The sequence below is a fragment of the Mesoplodon bidens genome (genome assembly GCF_964165515.1).
Source record: "Mesoplodon bidens genome assembly, chromosome: 2".
NCBI classification, from domain to species: domain Eukaryota; kingdom Metazoa; phylum Chordata; class Mammalia; order Artiodactyla; family Ziphiidae; genus Mesoplodon; species Mesoplodon bidens.
The window spans coordinates 47893198-47914935 of NC_138177.1; the positions used below are offsets into that span (position 1 = coordinate 47893198).

Genomic DNA, 21738 nt, shown 5'->3' on the forward strand with positions numbered 1-21738 from the left:
GGTCAAAGGCCGCACCTCCGCGCTCAGCCCCGCCTGGCGCCTCGTCCGCGGCTGCCGGGCGGCGCAGCCTGCCGCTTTCCGTAACGTAGGCCGAAGGAGTTCCAGTTGTAGGTGGACAGGTCCTTCTCCCGCTGCACCAGCACCGCGCCGCGCGGGGCGGGGATCAGGCGACTGCGGGGGGCGCACAGACCTGGCAGCTGGGGCCCAGCGGAGCTCTCGGGAGGAGGGCACAGCGAGGCCCCCCGAGGGCTCGGCCCGGCAGTGGCGGGCTTCCTCTCCGCACACCGCGGGCTCTGCGCCCCGGAGGCCAGGAGCGCCGGGGGTCTGAGCCGCGGGCCTAGGACAGAGCCACAGGGAGAGGCTGACATGAGGCCGGGGCCTGGGAAAGACGGCTTTGGAACACCTACTCACATCCCCATCCTCTGCTTCCCGTTTATTCCTTGACCCCTAGGAAGCTCAGAGCTCCAAGCTCAGCAGCATCTTAGCTTGGGTGGTTAGGCCATTTGCTCCTCCTTCCTTCAACATAGCTTTGATTTCAAATGTTTTACAGAATTGTCTTGAATGTCTTTTATATTGAATTACTTTTTTTTTTTTTTTTTTTTAGGAAGTAAGCAGGGTAGAGCTTGGAAATCAAGAAAACTCAAGTATTTGTTGGACACCCAGCTTTGCTCCTCTTCGTGACCCTCTGGCTGGCCCGTCCCTGCATCAGGCTCCCACTAGACTGAGCTCCTAGGGCGGTTGGGGCCATGTGCATTCATCTCTGAGTCTCTCAGAGTCTTGAAAACAGTGCCTTGCACATACTGGGGCCTCAAAAATGCTTGTTAAATATATAAAAGCTAATGAAAGGCTTGTAGTTACAGAAATGAAGCAAGTGAAGCTGAGACCATTGTGCCTCCACACCCCCAACAAGTGTGACCCCTAAAAGGCTATATAAGGACTTCAACAAAGAAGGGAAATCATCTGGGTCACCTCAACCAGCTCACCTCCCCCACTGCAGGTGTAATGTTTCCCCTTCATACGGAGGGTTAATGAGGCTAATTTGGAAGGCACTTCACCTGCAAGGCTCATCAAGTGCGCTACGTTTTAGCAGTAAAGTAGTGCAACTAGTTCTCAGGAGACAATGACCCCAGCAAATTGTGGCAGGAGATCAGTGGAAATGAGGTCTGGGGTGTGGGTGGGTGGAAGGTAGTTGGCTTTGAGACCTGCTCTTCAATGCCCTGGCATACTCTGGAGAAGAGTGGGCATGGTCCAGAGTTAAGTTATAATCTTCCTAGGAGAGCCCTGGGCCTGGCTGAGATGGGAGGGACAATGACTCCCTTTCTAGCTACAGCCACCATCCCAGCAGTAGGATCACTGCTTAGGCTATTGTTTTTAGCATCACATAAAAGCTTTTGCCAAAAAGAGCTAAGAGCTCAATGTCCCCAGGGCAGTGATGATGTTATTCTCTGGGGGATCCTCCCTCACCCAGAAAGAACACCGATCCCAGGAGAGAAGACACACTTGGCAAAGGACACCCAGGGCCATGTTCTCTTTGCTTTGGGATAGCTTATGGGCACAGTGATATCTTGTGTATAGAGAGAATGCTGCAAGTTCCATAGCTAGAGGAACTGAGGTCCCCAGAGGCCAAGCTGACCACCCAGCAGTCTTAAACGCCCCCTCCTGACTTGGGGATGAGCAACGTCCTAGCTCATGCCCTGTAGAGGGCACTCTTTGGGAGCTCAGTGCCTGCTGGGTTTCGGCAGCGTTGGATTGAGTGACTTTGGGAACGTTTCTTTACCTCTTTGGGCCTCAGTTTCTCCAGGTCATCAGTTTCACAATGAACTCATAACGTTGACAGTTATTAAGGATCTGTCCTTCTGTGTAGGCTATTATTTTTTTTTTCAAATTTCCCATAAAGGAACTGAGGTCACTGATAAGACAAACTTGCATAGTAAATTCCTTCCTAGCAGATCTGCACAGAGAGGTGGTTGGCGGAGCAGAGAAAACCATGCAGGAGCTCGGTGGTTAACAAGCACCTGAACCTGGGTGAGCCTCCTGATGTCTGTAACAGTGGCAAGACATTCCTTGCTTGCAAGGTTAGTGAGGCCCCTAAATGTGTTGCATGTATCAGTCTTAGGTTTCCATTAAATGCAGCTTTAACTTCACGTCAAGAGACTAGCCATATCTGAAAAATACGGTAACTCTCATTTTGCGACAACTCACTTGCTCCCTCCCACCCTTCTTCCCAGACAACACATACCTGTGGCTCTAGGATTCTCCATGGGCGTCGCCTTTTCTAATGTCTCCCTGAAGGAGACGGCACAAAGGAAGAGCATCAGCTGCCAAGAAACCAGTGAGTTCATCCTGGTCCTGGAAGTGTCCTGAGACCAAGACAGAGAGAGGGAGGAGGGACTAGGTTAGGCACGCCCTCTGGGCTGGGTGATGGGGCAGATGCCAGCGTGAAGTGGGACCCCTGGAAGGGAGGAGGCAGCCCCTGCCCTTGGAGGCCCCCAGTGGAGGGATGAGGCTGAACAGACACAGCATGGAAATGGGACTGAGACCACTTGCCCCGTATAGTCCAAGCTGAACTCATGCGGTGAGGATCATAAGGGAGGGCTTCCTGCAGGTGAGGCCAGTAAGGTTAGGAAGGAAGGAGAGAAGGAAAGAAGGAAGGAGGGAGGGAGGAAGGATCCATATCAGTGGAAGGGGCAGGACTGCTTGGATTGGAAAATGGCCAGGATTCTGAATCTCAGGTTTGCTTGAGAGGATTGTTGGAGAAACAAGGAATGAGATGCAGTGTGGCAGTGAGCAGGGAAAGGTGAAGTGAAGTGGGGCAAGGAGTTCCACTGAATGGAGGACGCTGAGGTCCCAACCTGCTCTCTGGAGCCTGGGAGCAGGCACTTCTTCCCTCCATGCTGGGCTCTGCATAAATGACAACTTCCTGTGCTCCACTCTCCCCGCTAGAATGTGCCTTCCTGAACCTGGCCCAGTTCCCTCCTGCTGTAATGGGAACTTAATTCCTTTCCTTTTTCAAGAAAAAGGAAGAAAAGAGGCAATCATCTTGCTTGCTCTCATAACCCTTCAGAGCCTTGAAAACCGTCATTAAATTGTCTTATTGCCTGTAATTCAGGAAAGAGAAAAAAACTTTCCCTGATTTATCAGGTCAAACTGTCTCCATATTCTATTCCCCGTGGTCTCTGAGAGGATATGAATTTAATTGACTTCATGATTTTGGCTGTTGAGGTGGGAGCTGTGTGCTCTGACCCCCTCTTCATCCCCTTTCCCCTCTCATCCCCACCCCCGCCAGCTCTTCCAGCTCCCAGTCTGATTTCTCTTTGAAAAAGTCACCAGGCACTTTGAGACTGTCCAAACATGATTAAAGACATGGAGAGCCAGGCAGCACTGCAGGCTGAGCAGAAGGGAGTGAGTGCCAGATCTAAAGGCTCGAGCCTCCCTCCGTGGTCGAGGGGTAAGTGGGCAGGGCCGGGGGACTATCATTTGTGCCCGTCAGCTCCTAACGGTGGCTCAGCCCCATCCATCCCTCTGTTGTTGCCCCCACTCCCCTTTCCTCTCCCTGCTCCCACCAGGACGCAGGCATGGGGTAGAGTAAGAGTGGGATTAGGAGGGCTCAAATCTGTAGCCACAGCTCCACCCTCCCTCCCTGTGAGACAAGAGAAAGTCACCTCCCATCTCTAGACCTTATTGCTCCGTGTATAAAATAAGAGCATTGAGTCAGACTGGCCTCCGACTGTCCCCTCAGATGGTCACTTATCCTTGCAGACTTTGACTCTGTGACACCCTGAAACCCAGACCATGGCTTTCTGCACCTGCCTTAAGGCCTGGGGCGGGGCATGGAGTAGAGAGAGGATCAGTCCACTAGAGAGAACAGTGTAAAACCATTTCTTTTGTGGCTTCAGACCATGGATGCACAGGGTCCAGGTTAGTTCAGAAATCATTCCCAATCGCAGCACCTGGTTGGTGCTATGGGTGCACAGGTGTGCTAAGACACAGGGTTGCTTCCCCCAGGCCCTCCCCTGAGATCTAGCACAAGAAATTGGGTCATAATCAGAATCCCCTCAAAATAACATGGTAAATGATAGGCTGGAGGCACGTGAGTACAGGGTGGGTGGGGAGGCCTGGGGGTGTGTCAGAGCCCATGGGAGCCTGATCTGGAGGGTCCAGGCAGGCTTTCTGCAGGGGGTGGCACCTGAGCTGAGTTTCTGAGCACTGAAGGCAGTCCCAGCAAGGGAGCTGGAGCTGGGTGTGGAGGGAAGTGCAGGCCCTCCAGCCTGCCAGGAGGGTGAAACTTTGCTGGAGAGAGAGTGAGTGATGAGGCTGGGGAAGGGGCCACCAGGGACTTCATCCCGGAGCGGTGTGTAGATTAGCATTTCAGATGGAGCATTCAGGCTGCTCTTTAGAAGCAGGACGGTGAGTGAGGAAGGATGCAGAGGGCAGGCTGTGTGGTTAGAAGGTAGTGTTCCTTCTTCATGCTCCTCTCACCCGTATTGCATCCTCCCCATCCCATCATAGGTAGCACTTACCATGAGAACTTTGGTTTTCCCCCACTACCTGTCCCCAACACACACCTACACCCCTCCCCCAACTCTTGGTTCACTGCCCAGCACAGTGGCTTTTAACACATGTGGTAGAATTGAGTTGTTTGGAAAAGAACCATCAGCTTCCAAGGGACCAAGAGTGGCTGTCCTGCTGTGAGCATTTTTGTGGTCTCCCTGTCCCAGGGGTTTTGTACCTAGAGAGTAACAGGAATTCCAGGCTTGGTTGGAAAGCTTTTGGGGGGGGAGCTCCCTTCTGGGGTGATCCCATCTCTTAGTGCCAGGGCTGGCAGGGTACACAGGGGCTCTTTGTTTAGGCCTGTGTTTGCCATCCACACATCAGGGAACTGCCCAGAGGAGTCCTTTTGAGCCTCTGAGCCCCGGGAGTTCCCCATCTCCCTCCAAAAGCTTCTGTGGCCTCTCATCCCAGCCAGAGAGTTCATTCACTGTATTCATTCTTTCTACAGTAAAGAATCCCCAAGGTCCTGGTTTCATAAAGTGCAAGTCAACGTTATTTACCCAGACATCCCAGAATAATCTGGCCAGCCGAGTAATCAGGGAAGATCGGCACCCACTGGGCCTGCCTGGGACACCTCTGTCAGTCTTGGAACTGAATTCCTGCTCCCAGCTTGGGAGCCTCCCTGGGTCCGGCCAGACCCCTCCCCTGGTGTGGGTGCTGCAGCGCACCTACCTTGCCTTGGCTCCGTCCTGAGGGGTCTCCAAGGTGATGACACTGCTTGGCTGAGTGAACACCTGGAGGGAGGGGAGATGGGCTCCTGGGCTCGCTGTCACCGGCTCCCTGGTCACGTCCCTTTTATAAAGCCCATGGTGACGTCTCCAGGCATAGGCCCACCTCTGCCTCCCCCTCCCTCCTCCTCAGACCCCCTCAGAGAGCACGGCGCTCCGAGCCGATGACGGCTGACTCCCGCCTCCCGGTTCTCGTGACGGAAACCAGCCTTTTTCTGCCCCTCCAGAAGCCTTCCAAGGCTGGCTTTCTGATTGCCACTAGTTCTTGCCAGCCTTCTCACCGCTTCTCCCCAGACCCACTCCAAGACCCATTCTGCCCCAAACAACATGGAAATGGACTGTTTGCCGGGGGGGTGGAGTGTCAGCGTGCAATATTCCCCCTCCAGACAAGTGAGCAGGATGCAGGGGAGGAAGGGGGAGGAGGTGGCACAGTCTGCCCCGGGGGCTCCTTGCTCCCCGTGTGCGCCCGGCTCTGGCAGCTCAGTTGGGGTCTCAGACCAGAAGGCAGCTCCTGGGCTGGGACCGCGTTGGGGGGATTGTCTCTTTTTTCCTGCCTTCCTTCCTCCCTTCTTTCCCCAAGCAATTCCTGAGCACGTGCTCAGCACAGGGTTTGGAGATGAACATGCCGAGGTCCGATGGGTGAGAGAGGTACGTGAGCAGCTGGCTAGGAAAGCAGCACCTTTGCAGCTCTAGAAGGTGGGTGTACCTGGGAAGCACTAAGGGAACTTGGAGGAGTGCCTTCCAGCTGCAGTGTGTCCGGAGGTGCTGCTCCTGGAGCCCCACAGTCATGTCCTGTGGCACCTCGATCACACCTTTTTGGAATTGCTGTGAGCCTCGCTTTGAAGTGGGGCAGGTCTCCTTCCCTTTGCACCCTCAGCACCTGCTCCTTTGCTCCGTACAGACACAGGGGCCCTCACAGAGACTTACTAGATGTACGCCTTGCGGGGGACTCCTGTCTCTTTCTTGGGCCTGCAAGGATGCGCTTTACCCTTGAATGAAGTGCTTCCCAGGGCAGAGACTGGGGCCCTTGGAAGGTAGGGGCTATGTCTGTACCTCAGCACAGAGGCTACCTGGTGGGTGAGCTGTACAGACCTCCACCTAATTAATGGTTGAGAAGCACTTCCTACCATGATGGGGATTAATCCCCATCACTTGTTTAATACCTCCTGCTAACAGGGGCTTGCAAACATATTATCTCACTCATTAGGACTAGTAAACACGAGGGTAAGAATGATAGGTCATGAGATAGGCCTTCTTCTTGCCATGTGTGTGGGCCTACCCTGAGTCGGAGAATGGACTTAATGGGCTAGAGACACTGACTTTGAGTCTCAGGCACATTTACAGCTTGGGGATTTAATCTTTGCTTTTCCTCTGATAAATACAGGGTGGGGTGTGATCCCCGTTCCATCTCCATGGGACCTGGATCTCTGCTCCCAACGGTCCTGACAGCTTCTGGCGTTGACTTGGGGATTTGGGGTCAGTCACTCGGCTCCATCCTTCCTTCTGGACTTGGAGAGGTCCGGGTATGATGGGGAGGTGAGTCAGAGTGGGTTGGGGGCCTGAGGGGGTGGCCCCCATTTCCTTTCCAGCCCCCTCAACCAAAGATCCAAGTTCAAGCAGCTTATCTCTGCTGTTCAGACCATTGAGCTGGTGCCTTGAAGCCTCCGGAACAGCTGTGGGAGCCAAGAATCATTACTCCAGACAAAGAGTGCGGAGCGGACTCAGTATCTAGGTTATTACGAAGCTGGCCTTGAGAGCTGGGAGCAGTGCCAGGCGCAGATATGGAGAGGGGACAGCGGGGGTGTGTCCAGGGGGCGGGCATGTCAAGGTGCTGGCTTAGAGCCTCTCTGGGCTTCTCAGAGAGCTTGTATTCTGTCCGGTGCTTCAGAGAAAGGGAGGGGCAGGGGCTAAGGATCACTGCCCCATGCCTGCCCCAAGGAGAGGACAGAATCTGCCACCTGCTTTTCCTGTTGTCACTGGCTGTCACACATCCTTCCTCTGCCTGGGGCCCAGACTCAGCCCTCTCTCCAGAAGTCTGGCACTTTCTGGCTGGGTCACCTAGACTCCCTAAGGCTCCATTTCTTTGGCTGTAGTAGGGAGCTACTGACAAACACCGTTCTCTACACCCACACCTTTGGCACGACTGCTCACACCCCTCATCTCATCTGCTGTTGTCAGACGGAGAAGGTACAGGGAGGGGGGAAGAGGAGCTGAGGCTGGCCCACCTGGGGAAAGGGCTCTGAGGGGAGATGGGGAAGTGTCCACTGCACCTGGGGCTGCTGTTTTACTAAGTCCGTGTGCTTCCCCCACCCCAAGGCACCGCCACCAAGCCACACGTATAATCCACTTACCATGCTCAGGAAGGGGATGTTGAAGGTATTGCCCAAGAAGCCAAAGGCGACAGAGAAAAAGCCCCTAGGAGTAGAGAGGTGGAGGGAGTGGTCAGTGATGGCCCCAGAGGGGAGGATGAGGGCAGCGATGCTGACGTCCCCCCTAGGCCTCCAGCTTTGGCTCCCAAGAGAATGGGCCCCTGGGCACTGGGGGCGGGCATGCTTCTGCACCCTTGTTTTTTTTGAGAGGCAGCCAAGTGGAGTAGTTAAGAATGAAGGCCCTGAGGTCAGACTCCCTGGGTTCAAATCTTGGCTCTACCACTCACTGGTGCTGTATAAACTTAGGCAAATTTCTTCACTTCTCTGAATCTATTTCCAGCTGTAAAATGGGGTTAATAATAATAGTATCTACGTCATAGGGCCTTACACGAAGAAATGCTAGGGAAATGCTTATTTTTATTATTGTTACTGTCTTCTCCTCCCTAGACTGGGTGTGTACTGCCTGCCGCGTGTTTCCTGGGCTCCAGGCATGGATCGCTATTGGAGGCTGCGCTCACTTTATTCTCCCCTACGCCTCGGCGCCCCATTCTTACCACACAGCCCCGGGCATGGATGGGTGATCCTTCAAAGGGCTTGGAGGCACGGAGGTTAGTGTGGGAAAGGGAGCAGAAATCTGAGTTCTGGCTGAGCTACTTTCTTTCCTTGGGCCTCAGGTCCCTGAGGTTCGCTTGGGTCTCTGAGGTCTCTTATAGCTCTGAGTTGTTTTGTTTTGTTTTTGCCCCTTCAATGCTGCTGCAAGGTGTCTTTCTCAAGGTTTACTCTTGGTTAGAACTACTGAGTCTGCAGTGGCCCCACTCACACTTCCAAGTCCTCAATAGTAACTATTGTCAGAGTTAGTCTTCTTCACTAAATTGCAAGTTCCACAGGAAGTTTCTCCTCGTTTAGTGCCATATCCCCACACCTAGCCCTGTATTTGGCACGTAGTAGGTACTTTTTATATATCTGACTATTTGAATGAATGACTGTTTGCATGATGACATCGTTGAAACATAATGGATGGCAGAACACATGTGAGAGAATTTCATGTCCTGCAACCACACTGCATGATGTCTCCGAAGTCTAGGGCATCGGGCCGATCAGGTGTTTTCAAGGCTGCACTGAGTAAGCCGATGGTTCCGATTAGCCTAGGGTTCCTGGTCCACAGCTCCTTCCCATGAGTCCATAAGCCATGATTCTTCTAGCCCACATCATCCCCATCCCCACCCCTGTTCTCTCCACAGTGCCCCAGAGATGGTCTTCCTCAGTATCCTTTTCTTTCTTCTCCTTAAGGACCCTTCATTCTTCTCTGAGACCCTACCCACCCCTCAAGGCCTGTCTCAGGTCCTGCTTCCTCTGGGACACCTGCCCGGCCCTGATGGAGGCCACACACCTTCGGTGAGTTCCACCGTGTCTTTCATCAGGCCCAGGCTGACACTGGACGGGCCGAGGGATATGGGAACATGAGCCAGAGACACCTGGGTCAGGTTCAGATCCTTTGCTTACTAGTGAGAGCTCGGGCAGGGGCAGCCTCTCTGAGCATTGGTTTCCTTACCTGCAAGTAGAGGACAATCCTACAATGGGTTGTGGAGATGAAAAAATGAGAGGATGCTTGTGAGCATGCTTGGTGCATGTGAGGGGCTTAGTAGATTTTAGTTCACTGCCCTTCCTCCCTATCTGGATTGCCAGACTTGAGGGCAGGGCCTGTGTCTCCTCCCTGGGGACAGGCACAGTGATGGGTACACAGCAGGTACTCCATGTTTACTGATGGATGGGCTGATTCCTCCAACTTATCCTTCAGCCTACGGTTGGTGTCCACCTGATGCTCCTCCCTATTTTCAACCCTTCCGAGGCTCCCGTCTCTTGCAGGATAAAGTCCAGCTTCTGTATGCACTGCTGGTCACGCTGCCCAAACCTGATCTCAGCCGTTCAGAGGCCCTGGTGGGCCCGTCCAGGGGAAGGGGACCTGCACTCACTTGAAGAGGTTAAAGAAGCCATAGGTTTCCAGGAACATGCCCAGGAGGGGCCAGCGCAGGAGCACAATGACCACGCCCCCCAGGAAGAAGCTGGTCCCCTTGAGCTTGTGCCTCTGGAAGAAGAAGGAAAACGTCTTCCTCAGGCCGATGATGAGGGAGAGGCCGGTCAGGAACAGCAGCTGTGGGAGAGGGAGGGGGTGGGTGTGAGAACCAACACCCTGGCCGCCTCTGTTCCCTCGGGAGTCAGGGGCCAGGCCTGGAGCTGCATATCAGGCGTGCGGCAGGACTTGCTAACTCTTCAAGGAGGGATAATATTGGAGAGGATGAGTAATTTGAACTGCTTAGGAACAGAAGTGCCCAGAGGCAGGGTGGACCCAGAGACCTTTGAAGGTCTCTAGCTTGTCACCCAATTCGACCCAATTTCTTGGATCCCAAGCACTTCCTCTTATATGACATCATTTCTCATCACACCTCCTAAGTAAGATGGGAAAGAGAGTGAGATTCTCTCTATTTTATGAAGGTGAAGGCTGAAGCCTAAATAGGTTAGGCAGCCACACCCAGAGTCACATGGCAGTGTCAGGGCTCCTGCCTGTGGCAGCATTCTCCAGGCCCTCCACGCTATGGCCCTGTGACCACCTTCAGCTTGGCTCCCAACGATCCCTTAAGAGTGCCTGGCCTCCTGTTAAACTTAACGCTCTGGCTTTCTCCCAGCACGTCCCATGCTTTCCCTCCCCTTCTCCATACCTCTTTTGTTGTTCCATCCACCTGGAAGTGCTTTATCCTCCCCACACTCATTTATTTTTCTAAATTTTTTTCATCCTTCTCCCACAGGGCACGCTCTCTTTTCTCCAAGCACCTTGTTTCATATTAGATGTGTTTATCTTACAGTGACTTTACCACTGCCCCTGCCTTCCTCCCCAGTCGTGTATGTTGATGTGACATTCCTTTTCCTAGGTGGTGGGATTCTGACGGGCGTCTGATTCATCTTGGTACCCTCAGGGCCTTGCCCAGAGCTTGGCATGAGAATCCAGGTCCTTAGATTCTCTCTGCCCCGTAGGCCTCACCGTCCATCCCCAGCCACCCCTTGCCTGCCTGGGCTTGGTGGTGCCCCGCGCCTGGATGGGCACGATCTGAATAAACTCAGGGCCGACCCTCCCAGCAACGGAGACCTCAGGTAGGTTCACAGGGCTTGGGGACTCACGTTTCCGAAGGCCAGGAGCACCGAATCAAAGTACAGGAGCATTCCAAAGAGGATAAAGAAGATGCCGAAGCCGGTGGTGCCCACACCAATCTCTGCAATGGGCAAGGAGGTTGTGGTGGGATGGGCTTTGGGGAGCAGCTTGGGATGCTGGAACATCACCCCATTGCCACTGGACAGGTGCCCTCTGGGGGGCGGGGGATGGCGTGGCTCCATTGCCATCCAGGAATCTTGGCTTCTGTGCTCTCAGGGAATGACAGGAGGGGAAGGGAAGGATAGGCACGAATCTATGTTTAGCACCTGGAAACTGCTGGTCAGTTCCATATACTCTGGCGTCCTGTCCTCACAACATCTCTATGAGGTAGCTAGTGATACTCTCACCACTTTCTATTTTCAGTTTCCTCTTGTCTTCAAATGGCACATCATCTAGATCATTATCAGGCTTGGGTCTCTGGCTGAACACAACCCTCTGCCTACTCTGTTCCTGGCCTCTTGCTTTTGGGAGCCGCTTGATGCCCAACTCACACCAGGGCCGAAGGGTACCACTGAAAACTCACAGCCATATCCCCAAAGTGTCTCAGAACTGCCCAGCTGGCCTGCCCTATTTCTCAGGAGGCTCGCCCTCCTGAACAATTCTTTACAGTGTCTCCTTCCTTCTCTAAACCGCCGCGGTTCCCAGCCTTCTGATGACGACCTCTCACACTTGACTGGGAAAGAGAAGTCATTGACCAGAAATGTGCTCATCACCTCGGAGTCTACACACCAGCCAGCACCGTGGCTGCCCTGCCACACACCCCTCGGAACCCTAAGTTCAGCCACAGGTGGGCCCCAGCAGCAGCGTGTCTTTTGCTTTGTGTCTCCTCATTCTTTTCTTTTTTTTTTTTTTTATTTACAACAATTTTATTAAAATAAAGTCAAAATAAATCAAATCAGAATAAATCAAAATCTCCTCATTCTTTGAACTACAGGAGTTGGCTCAGAGCCAGGGAGCCCGGCACAGATACGCAGGCTCTTTAGGATATGAAGTTCCCTTTCTCTTAAACCCCCTCCATCACACAGAATTGTTAATTTTACTTTATCTGTGCCACTGTGGCAGTCAACAAATGACCATTCCTTGTGTTGCTTCGTTTTTAAATGGAATCAACTTGAAAGTTTTATCTTAAAATACAAGTAAAATTTATCATCTTAACCATTTTTAGGTATATAGTTCAGTGGTACTAAGTACATTCGCCTTGTGCTCTCACCACCACCCACATCCAGAACTCTTTTCATCTTGTAAAACTGAAACTCTGGACCCTCTAAACAACTCCACATTCCCCGCTCTCTCTGGCAACCACCATTCTACTTTCTATGGTTCTAACTAGTCTCGGTACCTCATGTGATTGGAATCATACAGTACTTGTCTCTGTGTGACTGCCTTATGTCACTCAGCATAATGTCCTCAAGGTTTATCCATGTTGTAGCATGTGTCAGAATGTCCTTCCTTTTTAAGGCTGAATAATACTCCAGTGTGTGCATATACTACGTTTCGTTTGCCTCGGCATTTATAGACGGACGTGGGTTTCTTCCACCGTTTGGCTATTGTACGTAATGCTACTGCGAGCACCGGTGGACAAACACCTCTCCAAGGCTCTACTCTCACTTCTTTTGGGGTATATACTCAGAAGTGGAATTGCTGCGTCGTATGGTAATTCTATTTTCAAGTTTTTGAGAAACCACCATACTGCTTCCCACAGAACTTACGCCACTTTACATTCCCGGTAGTAGTGTACAAGGGGTTGCAACTTCTCTACATCCTCACCAACACTTGGTACTTTCTGGTTTTTTGCTTTATTTTGTTTTTGATGGCATCCATCCTAAGGGCTGCGAGGTGGTATCTCATGGAGGTTTTGATTTGCATCTCCTTGAGTGGTGTTGAGTATCTTTCATGTGCTTGTTGGTCATTTGTATATCTTCTTTGGAGAAGTGTCTATTCAAGTCCATTGTTTTTTTTTTTTTTTTTGCGGTACGCGGGCCTCTCACCGCTGTGGCCTCTCCCGCTGTGGAGCACAGGCTCCGGACGCGCAGACTCAGCGGCCATGGCTCACGGGCCCAGCCGCTCCGCGGCATGTGGGATCTTCCCGGACCGGGGCACGAACCCGTGTCCCCTGCATCGGCAGGCGGACTCTCAACCACTGTGCCACCAGGGAAGCCCCTCCTTTGCCCATTTTTAAAACAGGTTCTTTGGGGTTTTTTGTTGTTCAGTTGTAGGAGTTCTTTGTATATTCTGTATAGTAACCCCTTATCAGATACAAGATTTGCCAATATTTTCTCCTATTCTTTAGGTTGCCTTTTCACTCTGTTGATTGTGTCCTTTGATGCACAGAAGTTATAAATTTTCATATAGTCCAGTGTGTCTATTTTTTTCTTTAGTTGCCTGCGCTTTTGTTTATTTATTTATTTATTTATTTTTATTTATTTTTTTGTGGTAGAGGGCCTCTCACTGTTGTGGCCTCTCCCGTTGCAGAGCACAGGCTCCAGATGCGCAGGCTCAGCGGCCATGGCTCACGGGCCTAGCCACTCCACAGTTGCCTGTGCTTTTGGTATCACACCCAAGAAATAATGGTCAAATTCAGCATCATGGAGCTCTTCTCCTATGTTTTCTTCTAAGAGTTTGTTTTAGATCTTACTTAGAGCTAAAATGAACTTTGAGTTAATTTTTACATATGGTGTAAGGTATGGGTCTGATTTCATTCTTTTGCCTGTGAGTATCCAGTTTTCTCAACATCATTTGTTGAAAAGACTGTCTTTTCTCCATTGAACGGTCTTGGCACCCTTGCTGAAAACCGTGTGGCCATATATGCCAGGGTTTATTTCTGGGCTCTCTTTTATATTCCATTGATCTCTATGTCTGTCTTTATGCCAGTCCCACACTGTTTTGATTACTGTAGTTTTGTAATAAGTTTTGAAATCAGGAAGTTTGAAACCTCCAACTTTGTTCTTCTTTTTCAAGATTGCTTTGGCTATTCAAGATCCCTTGAGATTCCATGTTAATTTTAAGATGGATTTTTCTATTTCTGCAAAAAACGCCATTGGGATTTTGATAGATTATTGCATTGAATCTGTAGACTGCCTTCTGTAGTATTGACATCTTAACAATATTAAGTCTTCCAATCCATGAATATGGGTCTTTCTACCTATTTGTGTCTTTTAAAATTTCTTTCAGCAACATTTTGTAGTTTCCAGGGTACAAGCCTTTTGCCTCCTTAGTTAGGTTTATTCCTAAGTATTTTATTCTTTTTGATGCTATGGTAAATGGAACTGTGTTGCTTCCTTTTAAAAAATTACTGATGAGGTATAAGTTTAAGTTTATATTGTATATACAGTTTTGCAACTTGCTTTATTTGCTTAATGTAGCTAAAATGCCTTATTTTCTTTTTGTTGTAAATTATGTGGTGAATAGGGTTAGGGCAAGAGTGTCTTTTTAAACTACAACATGTATAACTTTATTAAAAATGGCTTAACTTTTACAAAGAAAACACAGGTAATTTTGTGTGTGTGTGTGTGGTATGCGGGCCTCTCACTGTTGTGGCCTCCCCTGTTGCAGAGCACAGACTCCAGATGCGCGGGCTCAGCGGCCATGGCTCACGGGCCCAGCCACTCCATGGCATGTGGGATCTTCCTGGACAGGGGCACGAACCCGTGTCCCCTGCATCGGCAGGCGGACTCTCAACAGCTGCGCCACCAGGGAAGCCCCAACACAGGTAATTTTTAAAGAGTAAAATTTTACTGGGCTTGTTAACTAACATCTTAGAACTGATCCTTACAATCTCTATGAAATTGGTATTATTGCCATGTTTCTACAGAGAGTTGTAAAAAGTTGTTAAAAGTCTGGTTGTTAAGAGGCAGAACTGTAAAAACAAAACAAACAAAAACAAAATTATGAAGATTAGGCTTACTGGCTAAGTTATATTTACAACTGAAAGAAAATGACACACAATTGTCCTTCAGGTAGGTAGTTAATCTTTCCTAATCTGTTACCATACAGATCTTAAGAGGATTAGGATCAGTTCCAGTATAGAAATAAGGCCAGAGGACTTCTTTAAAAGTTCATTAAAAATACAGAGATGAGATTTATTGTTCAAATTATGGACTGAAACCTCGTTCAACTCATATTCTAGAAAAATGCCAGTCTAATTGGGTCTCCCTTTTGGCAGAGCTGGATTTGCTAGGAACCAGTACAACATCATTTCTCTCAGCATATCCCCCCCCACCCCCTCTGCTGCCCAGAATCCATCTGCTACTAATGGCGATTCCTCCTGTTTCTGACAAATCTCCGTAATCTATTCAAGTTTGTTTCCTATTTCCACCTCCTAGAATGCCTGCCTGAATTAAATCTCTTAGAACCCAAGACACTGGGTAGAGTACAACCCCCTTGGTCATTATGAAGATTGTGTTCTGTCTTTCCATGTTGCATGATTTTTCTACCCTCAGAGACAATAAGTTGAGGATCTAGAAGTAACATCTATCTTGTCATGATAATTTTACACGGGCCAGGGTACTGTGGAGGAAGACCACAACCATATTTCTTTAATCTGAGTGACAAAGGTATTTTAAGTTTTTATGCCTGTTATAAAAATCTCTTATTAGCTTACACTCACCATAAAAATAGGTCAGTTCTGACAATACACCCTTCCGGTCTATCTCCCTTAGTAGATATTTTTGTGTGGAAACATAACATGAGCATTTTATTGGGTTTTCATTTTGTTTTGTTAAAATATCCACATGCCCATCCTGTAAACACTTAAGTACAGCCTCTTACTCATTTTGTAGAAATAGCATACATTTCTCAAATTCATATTTCATGTCTTCTCTCCTATATTATACTTTTCTCTGCAACAGTGATTTGCTGGCTTGTATGGTTATTACTTTTCCGACTTGTTCCGCACTGCCCTTCAAGGGCTGGTGCATTTCCAGAATTTTTCTGCAATGGAGGCAGCCTTCTTTGTGGGCCACAGTTAGTGCTTCCAGCGTTCAGTGGAGAAACTGCACCGTGAACACAAAACCCCACTGAAAAGGGTCGGAAACTGTGTTTCTCACACACAAGCCTCAGACCTTGCTCTGCCTCTGACCTGTGGAGTAGCTGAGGGATTTCAGTCAAATTACCAGCCAGGGGCTGCTCCTGAAGTTCTTCTTGGGGCGGAAAGCATGGCAGAGAGGGTGGGGGATGGGACACATCACCAGGAGTGACAGCAGTGTCTGCAGCCCACCGTCCCCAGGATGCAGACAGTTGGGGCGGCGCACCCCTTGCTGGAGGTCACCCAGTCTCCAGGCTCTGGGGCAGAGAACAGCTGGGAGACTGACGGCACTCTCCAGAGAGGCCTGGCTCTCCAGGGCGCCCCCTGGTGAGAAGTGGGGCCCTCCCCAGACCGCAGAGGACAGCTGGGCTGATGGCTGCTCCGAAGTCCTGTTTAGACCCCGCCCTGTAGCACTAACTGAAGCCAGGTTCAATGTCTTTCTTGCTTCCAGAAAGCAGCTGCGGCTCCAAGGAAAGCAATATCCCCTGGAGCAGGTGGGTGGGTCGCTCTGGTCTGAGGCTGTGCAAGGGAGCCTCAGACACCATTCACTTTCTCTCTCCCTCTCTCTCTTTTTTAATTTTTTTAATTTATGTATTTATTTATTTATTTGGCTGTGTTGGGTCTTCATTGCCGCTCACGGGCTTTCTCTAGTTGCGGCGAGCAGGGGCCACTCTTCGTTGTGGTGCACGGGCTTCTCATTGCTGTGGCTTCTCGTTGCAGAGCACAGGCTCTAGGCACGCAGGCTTCAGTAGTTGTGGCGCGCAGGCTCAGTAGTTGTGGCTTGTGGGCTTAGTTGCTCCACAGCATGTGGGATCTTCCCGGACCAGGGCTCAAACCCGTGTCCCCTGCATTGGCAGGCAGATTCTTTTTTATTTATTTATTTGCTTACTTACTTACTTACTTACTTATTTTTGGCTGCATTGGGTCTTCGTTGCTGCGCACAGGCTTTCTCTAGTTGCAGCAAGCGGGGGCTACTCTTTGTTGCGGTGTGTGGACTTCTCATTGTGGTGGCTTCTCTTGTTGCAGAGCAGGGCTCTAGGCGTACAGACTTCAGTAGTTGTGGCACACAGGCTCAGTAGTTGTGGCTTTCAGGCTGTAGAGTGCAGGCTCAGTAGTTGTGTTGCACGGGCTTAGTTGCTCCGCGGCATGTAGGATCTTCTCCGAACATGGCTCAAACCCGTGTCTCCTGCATTGGCAGGTGGATTCTTTTTTTTTTTTTTTTTTTTGGCGGTACGCAGGCCTCTCACTGTTGTGGCCTCTCCCGTTGCGGAGCACAGGCTCTGGACACGCAGGCCCAGCGGCCATGGCTCATGGGCCCAGCCGCTCCGAGGCATGCGGGATCTTCCCGGACCGGGGCACGAACCTGTGTCCCCTGCATCAGCAGGCGGACTCTCAACCACTGCACCACCAGGGAAGCCCGGCAGGTGGATTCTTAACCACTGCGCTACCAGGGAAGCCCAGCAGGCAGATTCTTAACCACCGCCAGGGAAGTCCCTCTCCCTCTTTTTTTAAAATTAATATCAAATGGACATAAAAGTTGCGAGTACAGTACAAATAATTTTTTTTCCTGAACCATTTGAAAGCAGTTGCCACTGGCTATCTCATTGCCCCTGAGAATACTTGGCTGTGGTTTCCTTTATTCTCCTATACAGCCAGGACACAACGTCAAAGTCAGGAGATTAACACTAATACATTACTACCATCCAACCCTCAGACCCCATTCAAGGTTTCATCGGTTGTCCCAGTCATATCATTCACGGCAAGAAGATCCAGTTCAGAATCACATGTGGCATGTGGTTGCCATGCCTCTTCAGCCTGTTTTATCTGAAACAGTTCCTCAGTCTCTCCTTGACATGACCTTGACCCTTATGAAGATTTGGGCCAGTTATCCTGTAGCTGTCCCTCTGTTTGGGTTTGTCTGATGTTTCCTCGTGACTAGATTCAGGTTATGCAGAGATATCAACAAGAGGTGATGCTGTGTTCTTCTCACTGCGTCTATTAGGTGATGCACAGTTCCAATCTGACCTGTTACTGAATGATGTTTCTTTAAGTACTTCATCAAGGCGGAGTCTGCAGGTCCCTCCACCATAAAGTTACTCTCCAGTTTCCACCCCAACCCTTCCAGGATGCCCCCCTCCCCCTGGCCTGGCACCAGGCAAACCCCAGTGTGAACCCACCAGCCCGGCGAGGGCCCTGACACCCGCCCTGGGCACTGCCCCCCTGCTACCTCATGGCTTTAGGAGTGAATTGTTCAGGAAGAGGAAGGTGGCAAAGGGGAAGAGAAAGAGCCTTGTTTCTCTTTTCAAAATTAACAACAGTGATTAATAGTAATAATTGTTAACACTAATGAACACATGGTGCCAGGCAGTCTAAGCACTTTATGTGCATTAACTCGTTTAATTTTCATAACTGCCTATGAGGTAGGTATGCTTTAGCCCCATTTCACAAACAGAACGGAAACACTGAGAGGTCTTAACCTGTGCCCAGGGGTGCACAGCCAGCAGCTGGCAGAACCAGGGTGTGAACCCAGTAGACTGGCTCTAGAAAAACTGCCTTTAACCAACCCTGTCCGGTCCACTTCTGCCCCCACCCCCACCCCCCCTACAGAGAGGCTCTTGCTTGGGCCTCCCATGACATCCATGTTCCCACATCCAAAGGAGAGGGGTCGGTCCTCATCTGTCAGCAGTTGGCCACTCCCTTCTTGAAATATCCTGTGGTGGGTTCTGTGACACCATATTCTTGATTTCTTCCTGCTGTTCTGGCCACTCTTGCCCAGGCTTCTTCACCAGCTCCCACTTCTTTCTCTTCTCTTGGGGTTTGAATTGCTCAGGGCTTCAGCTCCAGCTCATTTCTCTTCTCATTCTAGTTTCACACGAATTTACACATCTTTAAGTATCTCTTGTGTGCTGACAATGTTGATATTTATCTTTCTGGTCCATGCCTCCTTTGAGCTTCCAAACTCCCATCCAGCTGCTTACTTGGCATATCTGCATGTTCTTCTCTCTCCAAGGCATCTTGAACTCAACAGGTCCAAACTGAGCTATTGATTTTCCTTCCTTAAAGCTGCACCTGGCACAGTTTTCCCCAAATGAACGAAATGTCATCACCACCCACTCGGCAGCTTGAGGCAGAAGCCCAAGAGCCATCACTGAGTCTCCCTCACTGTTCCTACCACCCCTCCTCCATTCAATCCACAGCTAAGTTTTATTGCTTCTTCCTCCTAAATGTATCTTGAAAGCTGTCCATTTCTCTCCACCCTTACCACTTAATTCTAAGCCACCATTATCTCTTTCCTGGACTCCTGCAACATCCCCCAGTTAGTCTCCTGCTTCATTCCTGCCACCCTCTTATCCCTTCTCCACACAGCAGTCAGGGGCCTTGGAAAACATGTAATCCGCTCATAGTAGCACAGTGTACAATCCGTCATGGCTTCCCACTGGCTTAGAATGCAATAGAGTCCTCCCACCCATGCCTTGGCTTACAGGCCCTGCATGATGGGGCCTAGACTTGCTTGTCCAACTTCATCTTCTGCCCTTGCCTGCCATACTCCAAACACATCATTGTTTTCATGACAAGCCTTCCTGCCTCGGGGCCTTTGTACATGTGGTTTCTCCCCACTTGCTATCTGCCCAACACACACTCCTTCAGGGCTCAACGCAAATGTCGGTTTCTCAGGGAAACCTGGTCCACTATCTGTTCCCGACTTAATCTGGTTCCCTCATATTTTTTCTCTCCGTAGGACTTACTTAGCACATTCTTCATAGAACTTAGCACATTTTGGTTTAATGTTGGCTTGCCCCTGGGCTCAGGCCTCAGCCCTCTTCTATTTTTTCCCCTAAGTCAGTGTTTCTCAACTTGGGGTGGAGGGGGAGGCTGATGGGTAAGTTGGCAATTTTGTTCCCCTGGGGACATTTGGTAACATAAGAAGACATTTTGATGGTCACAGGTGGGAGTGAGAGTGTGCTACTGGCATCTAGTGGGGAGAGGCCAGGGATGCTGCTAAAATCCTACAATGGACAGGACAGACCCCCCTCCCCCACAACAAAGAACTACTCTGCCCCCAAATGTCAGTAGTGGGGAGGCTGAGAAACTGTGCCCAGGCGACCTCATGGTTTTACATACCATCCCTATGCTGCCAACTCCCAGACTTCTCTCCATCGCAGACTAATACACCTGACTACCTACTTGACATGGAACCCGACATATCTAAAACCCCAATCCTGCCTTCCGCCCTACTCAACCCTTCTAATTGCTCAGGCTGAAAATATTGGAGGCATTCTTGAATTCTTTCTCTCACAACCCACATCCAGTCCATCAGCAAATCCTTTCAGCCATTTCCTCAGCGCAGATCCAGCACTGACTACTCCCCACCAGTTTGCCGCTACCACCCTGGTCTCCTCCACTGTCTCTCACCTCAGAACTGGTCTCCTCCATCACCTCTCACCTCGGAACTGGTCTCCTGCACTGTCTCTCACCTCAGAACTGGTCTCCTCCATCACCTCTTACCTCGGAACTGGTCTCTCTGTTGCTGACCCCACCCTTCCACGGTCTGTCTATTCTCAATCCAGCACCCAGAGTGATCTTTTAAAAATATAAGCAGATCATATCACTCCTCTGCACAAAACCTTCTAATGGTTTCCCATCTTATGGAGATAAAACCAAAATTCTTACACAGCCTGGCCTCTGAGTGACCTCCCTGACTATCCTCCTACTGCTCTCCCCTCTCCTCACTTTGTTCCACCCACACCAGCCTCCTTGTTTTTCAGACACACCAAAGTATGCTAATGCCTCAGGGCCTTTGCACTGGCGGTCCCCTCTTCCTAGAACATTTCCCCCCCTCCCCCCAGACAGCTGCGTGGCTTTGCTCCCTCACTTCCTATGGGTCTCTGTATAAAAGTACCTTCCCAGGTAAACTTAGTGACCACTCTATACAAAACACTCACCCCTCCTACCCCACACTCCCAAGCCTCTTTACCCTGTTTTATTTTTGTCCAGAGGGAGGTATCACCATCTGACATACTACATACTAATTACCTGTTTCCTCATTCTGGAACATAAGCAGGGAATATGTCTGTTCCATCCACTGTTGCATACCCTGTGCCCAAAACAGTGCTTGGTGCATAAAGGAGGCAAATTTGTTCAGTGAATGAATGAATATTATCTCCAGTTCACAGATAAGACAGTGGCTTTAAGTAACTCACCCAAATGAAACTTATAGAGCCACAGTTTTCACCACTTCTCCTGGACCTTGGGACTACCTCCCTGCCCTCTTCCCTGAATAAAGGGGAAAGATATTTAGGAGTGAGGACAGAGTGATTTGGGGGAGGGGGATTTGAGTTTAGTTTCTGATAAGAAGGAGCCAGGGCCACAGGATACCCTAAGAGTTTGTGGGGGAAAGATGTCTCAATAGGCAGAGGCCTTCTAGGTCCACCCTTGTAGTATCCCATGTTTAAGAATCCTGAATGGGGAAGGGACCAGCCTGAGTGGTGAACTTGGCAGTTCCTCCAGGCACCAGCCTCTGGCTACCTGGGGGCCCTGGGCAACCCCCCACCCCCTGGAAGGCAGGGAACCACACCCCGCCCTGGCCCTGCTGCCTGAAGGATGCCAACAGGGCAGCTCCCAGCCACTAGCTCCAGAGGTCGCCTTGCAGGTTCCCCAGAGAAAGATCCCGGCTGGGAGGGGCTGCACCTTCACCCACCCTAGCCGGTCCAGCCAGCCCCCTCGACAGCACCGGCCCCTCGCACTCACTCTGCCATTCGGTGATGGAGGTCATGCTGCGGGCTGCCTGGGGGACCTTCCGGGTGGAAGCTGGCAAGGGGTGAGGAACCCAGAGGACCGAACTTGTACATGCCCAAGGGAAGC

The 21738-nt window shown here is 50.5% G+C and overlaps 2 protein-coding genes across 2 annotated transcripts; both read right to left on the reverse strand.

Moving 5' to 3' along the window:
* Positions 1-2342, reverse strand: KISS1 (KiSS-1 metastasis suppressor; the record flags this gene model as incomplete). Its single annotated transcript, XM_081226124.1, has 2 exons — positions 1-337; positions 2240-2342. The coding sequence occupies 2 exons, from the start codon at positions 2340-2342 to the stop codon at positions 24-26; spliced, it is 417 nt and encodes a 138-aa protein (XP_081082250.1). The 3' UTR covers positions 1-23.
* A 4290-nt stretch (positions 2343-6632) lies between these two features.
* Positions 6633-21738, reverse strand: GOLT1A (golgi transport 1A). Its single transcript, XM_081216331.1, has 5 exons — positions 21625-21738; positions 10823-10914; positions 9622-9800; positions 7631-7694; positions 6633-6952 (listed from the first exon to the last, which is right to left on the reverse strand). Exons 1-5 carry the CDS (start codon positions 21647-21649, stop codon positions 6914-6916), a joined length of 399 nt encoding a protein of 132 aa, XP_081072457.1. The 5' UTR covers positions 21650-21738; the 3' UTR covers positions 6633-6913.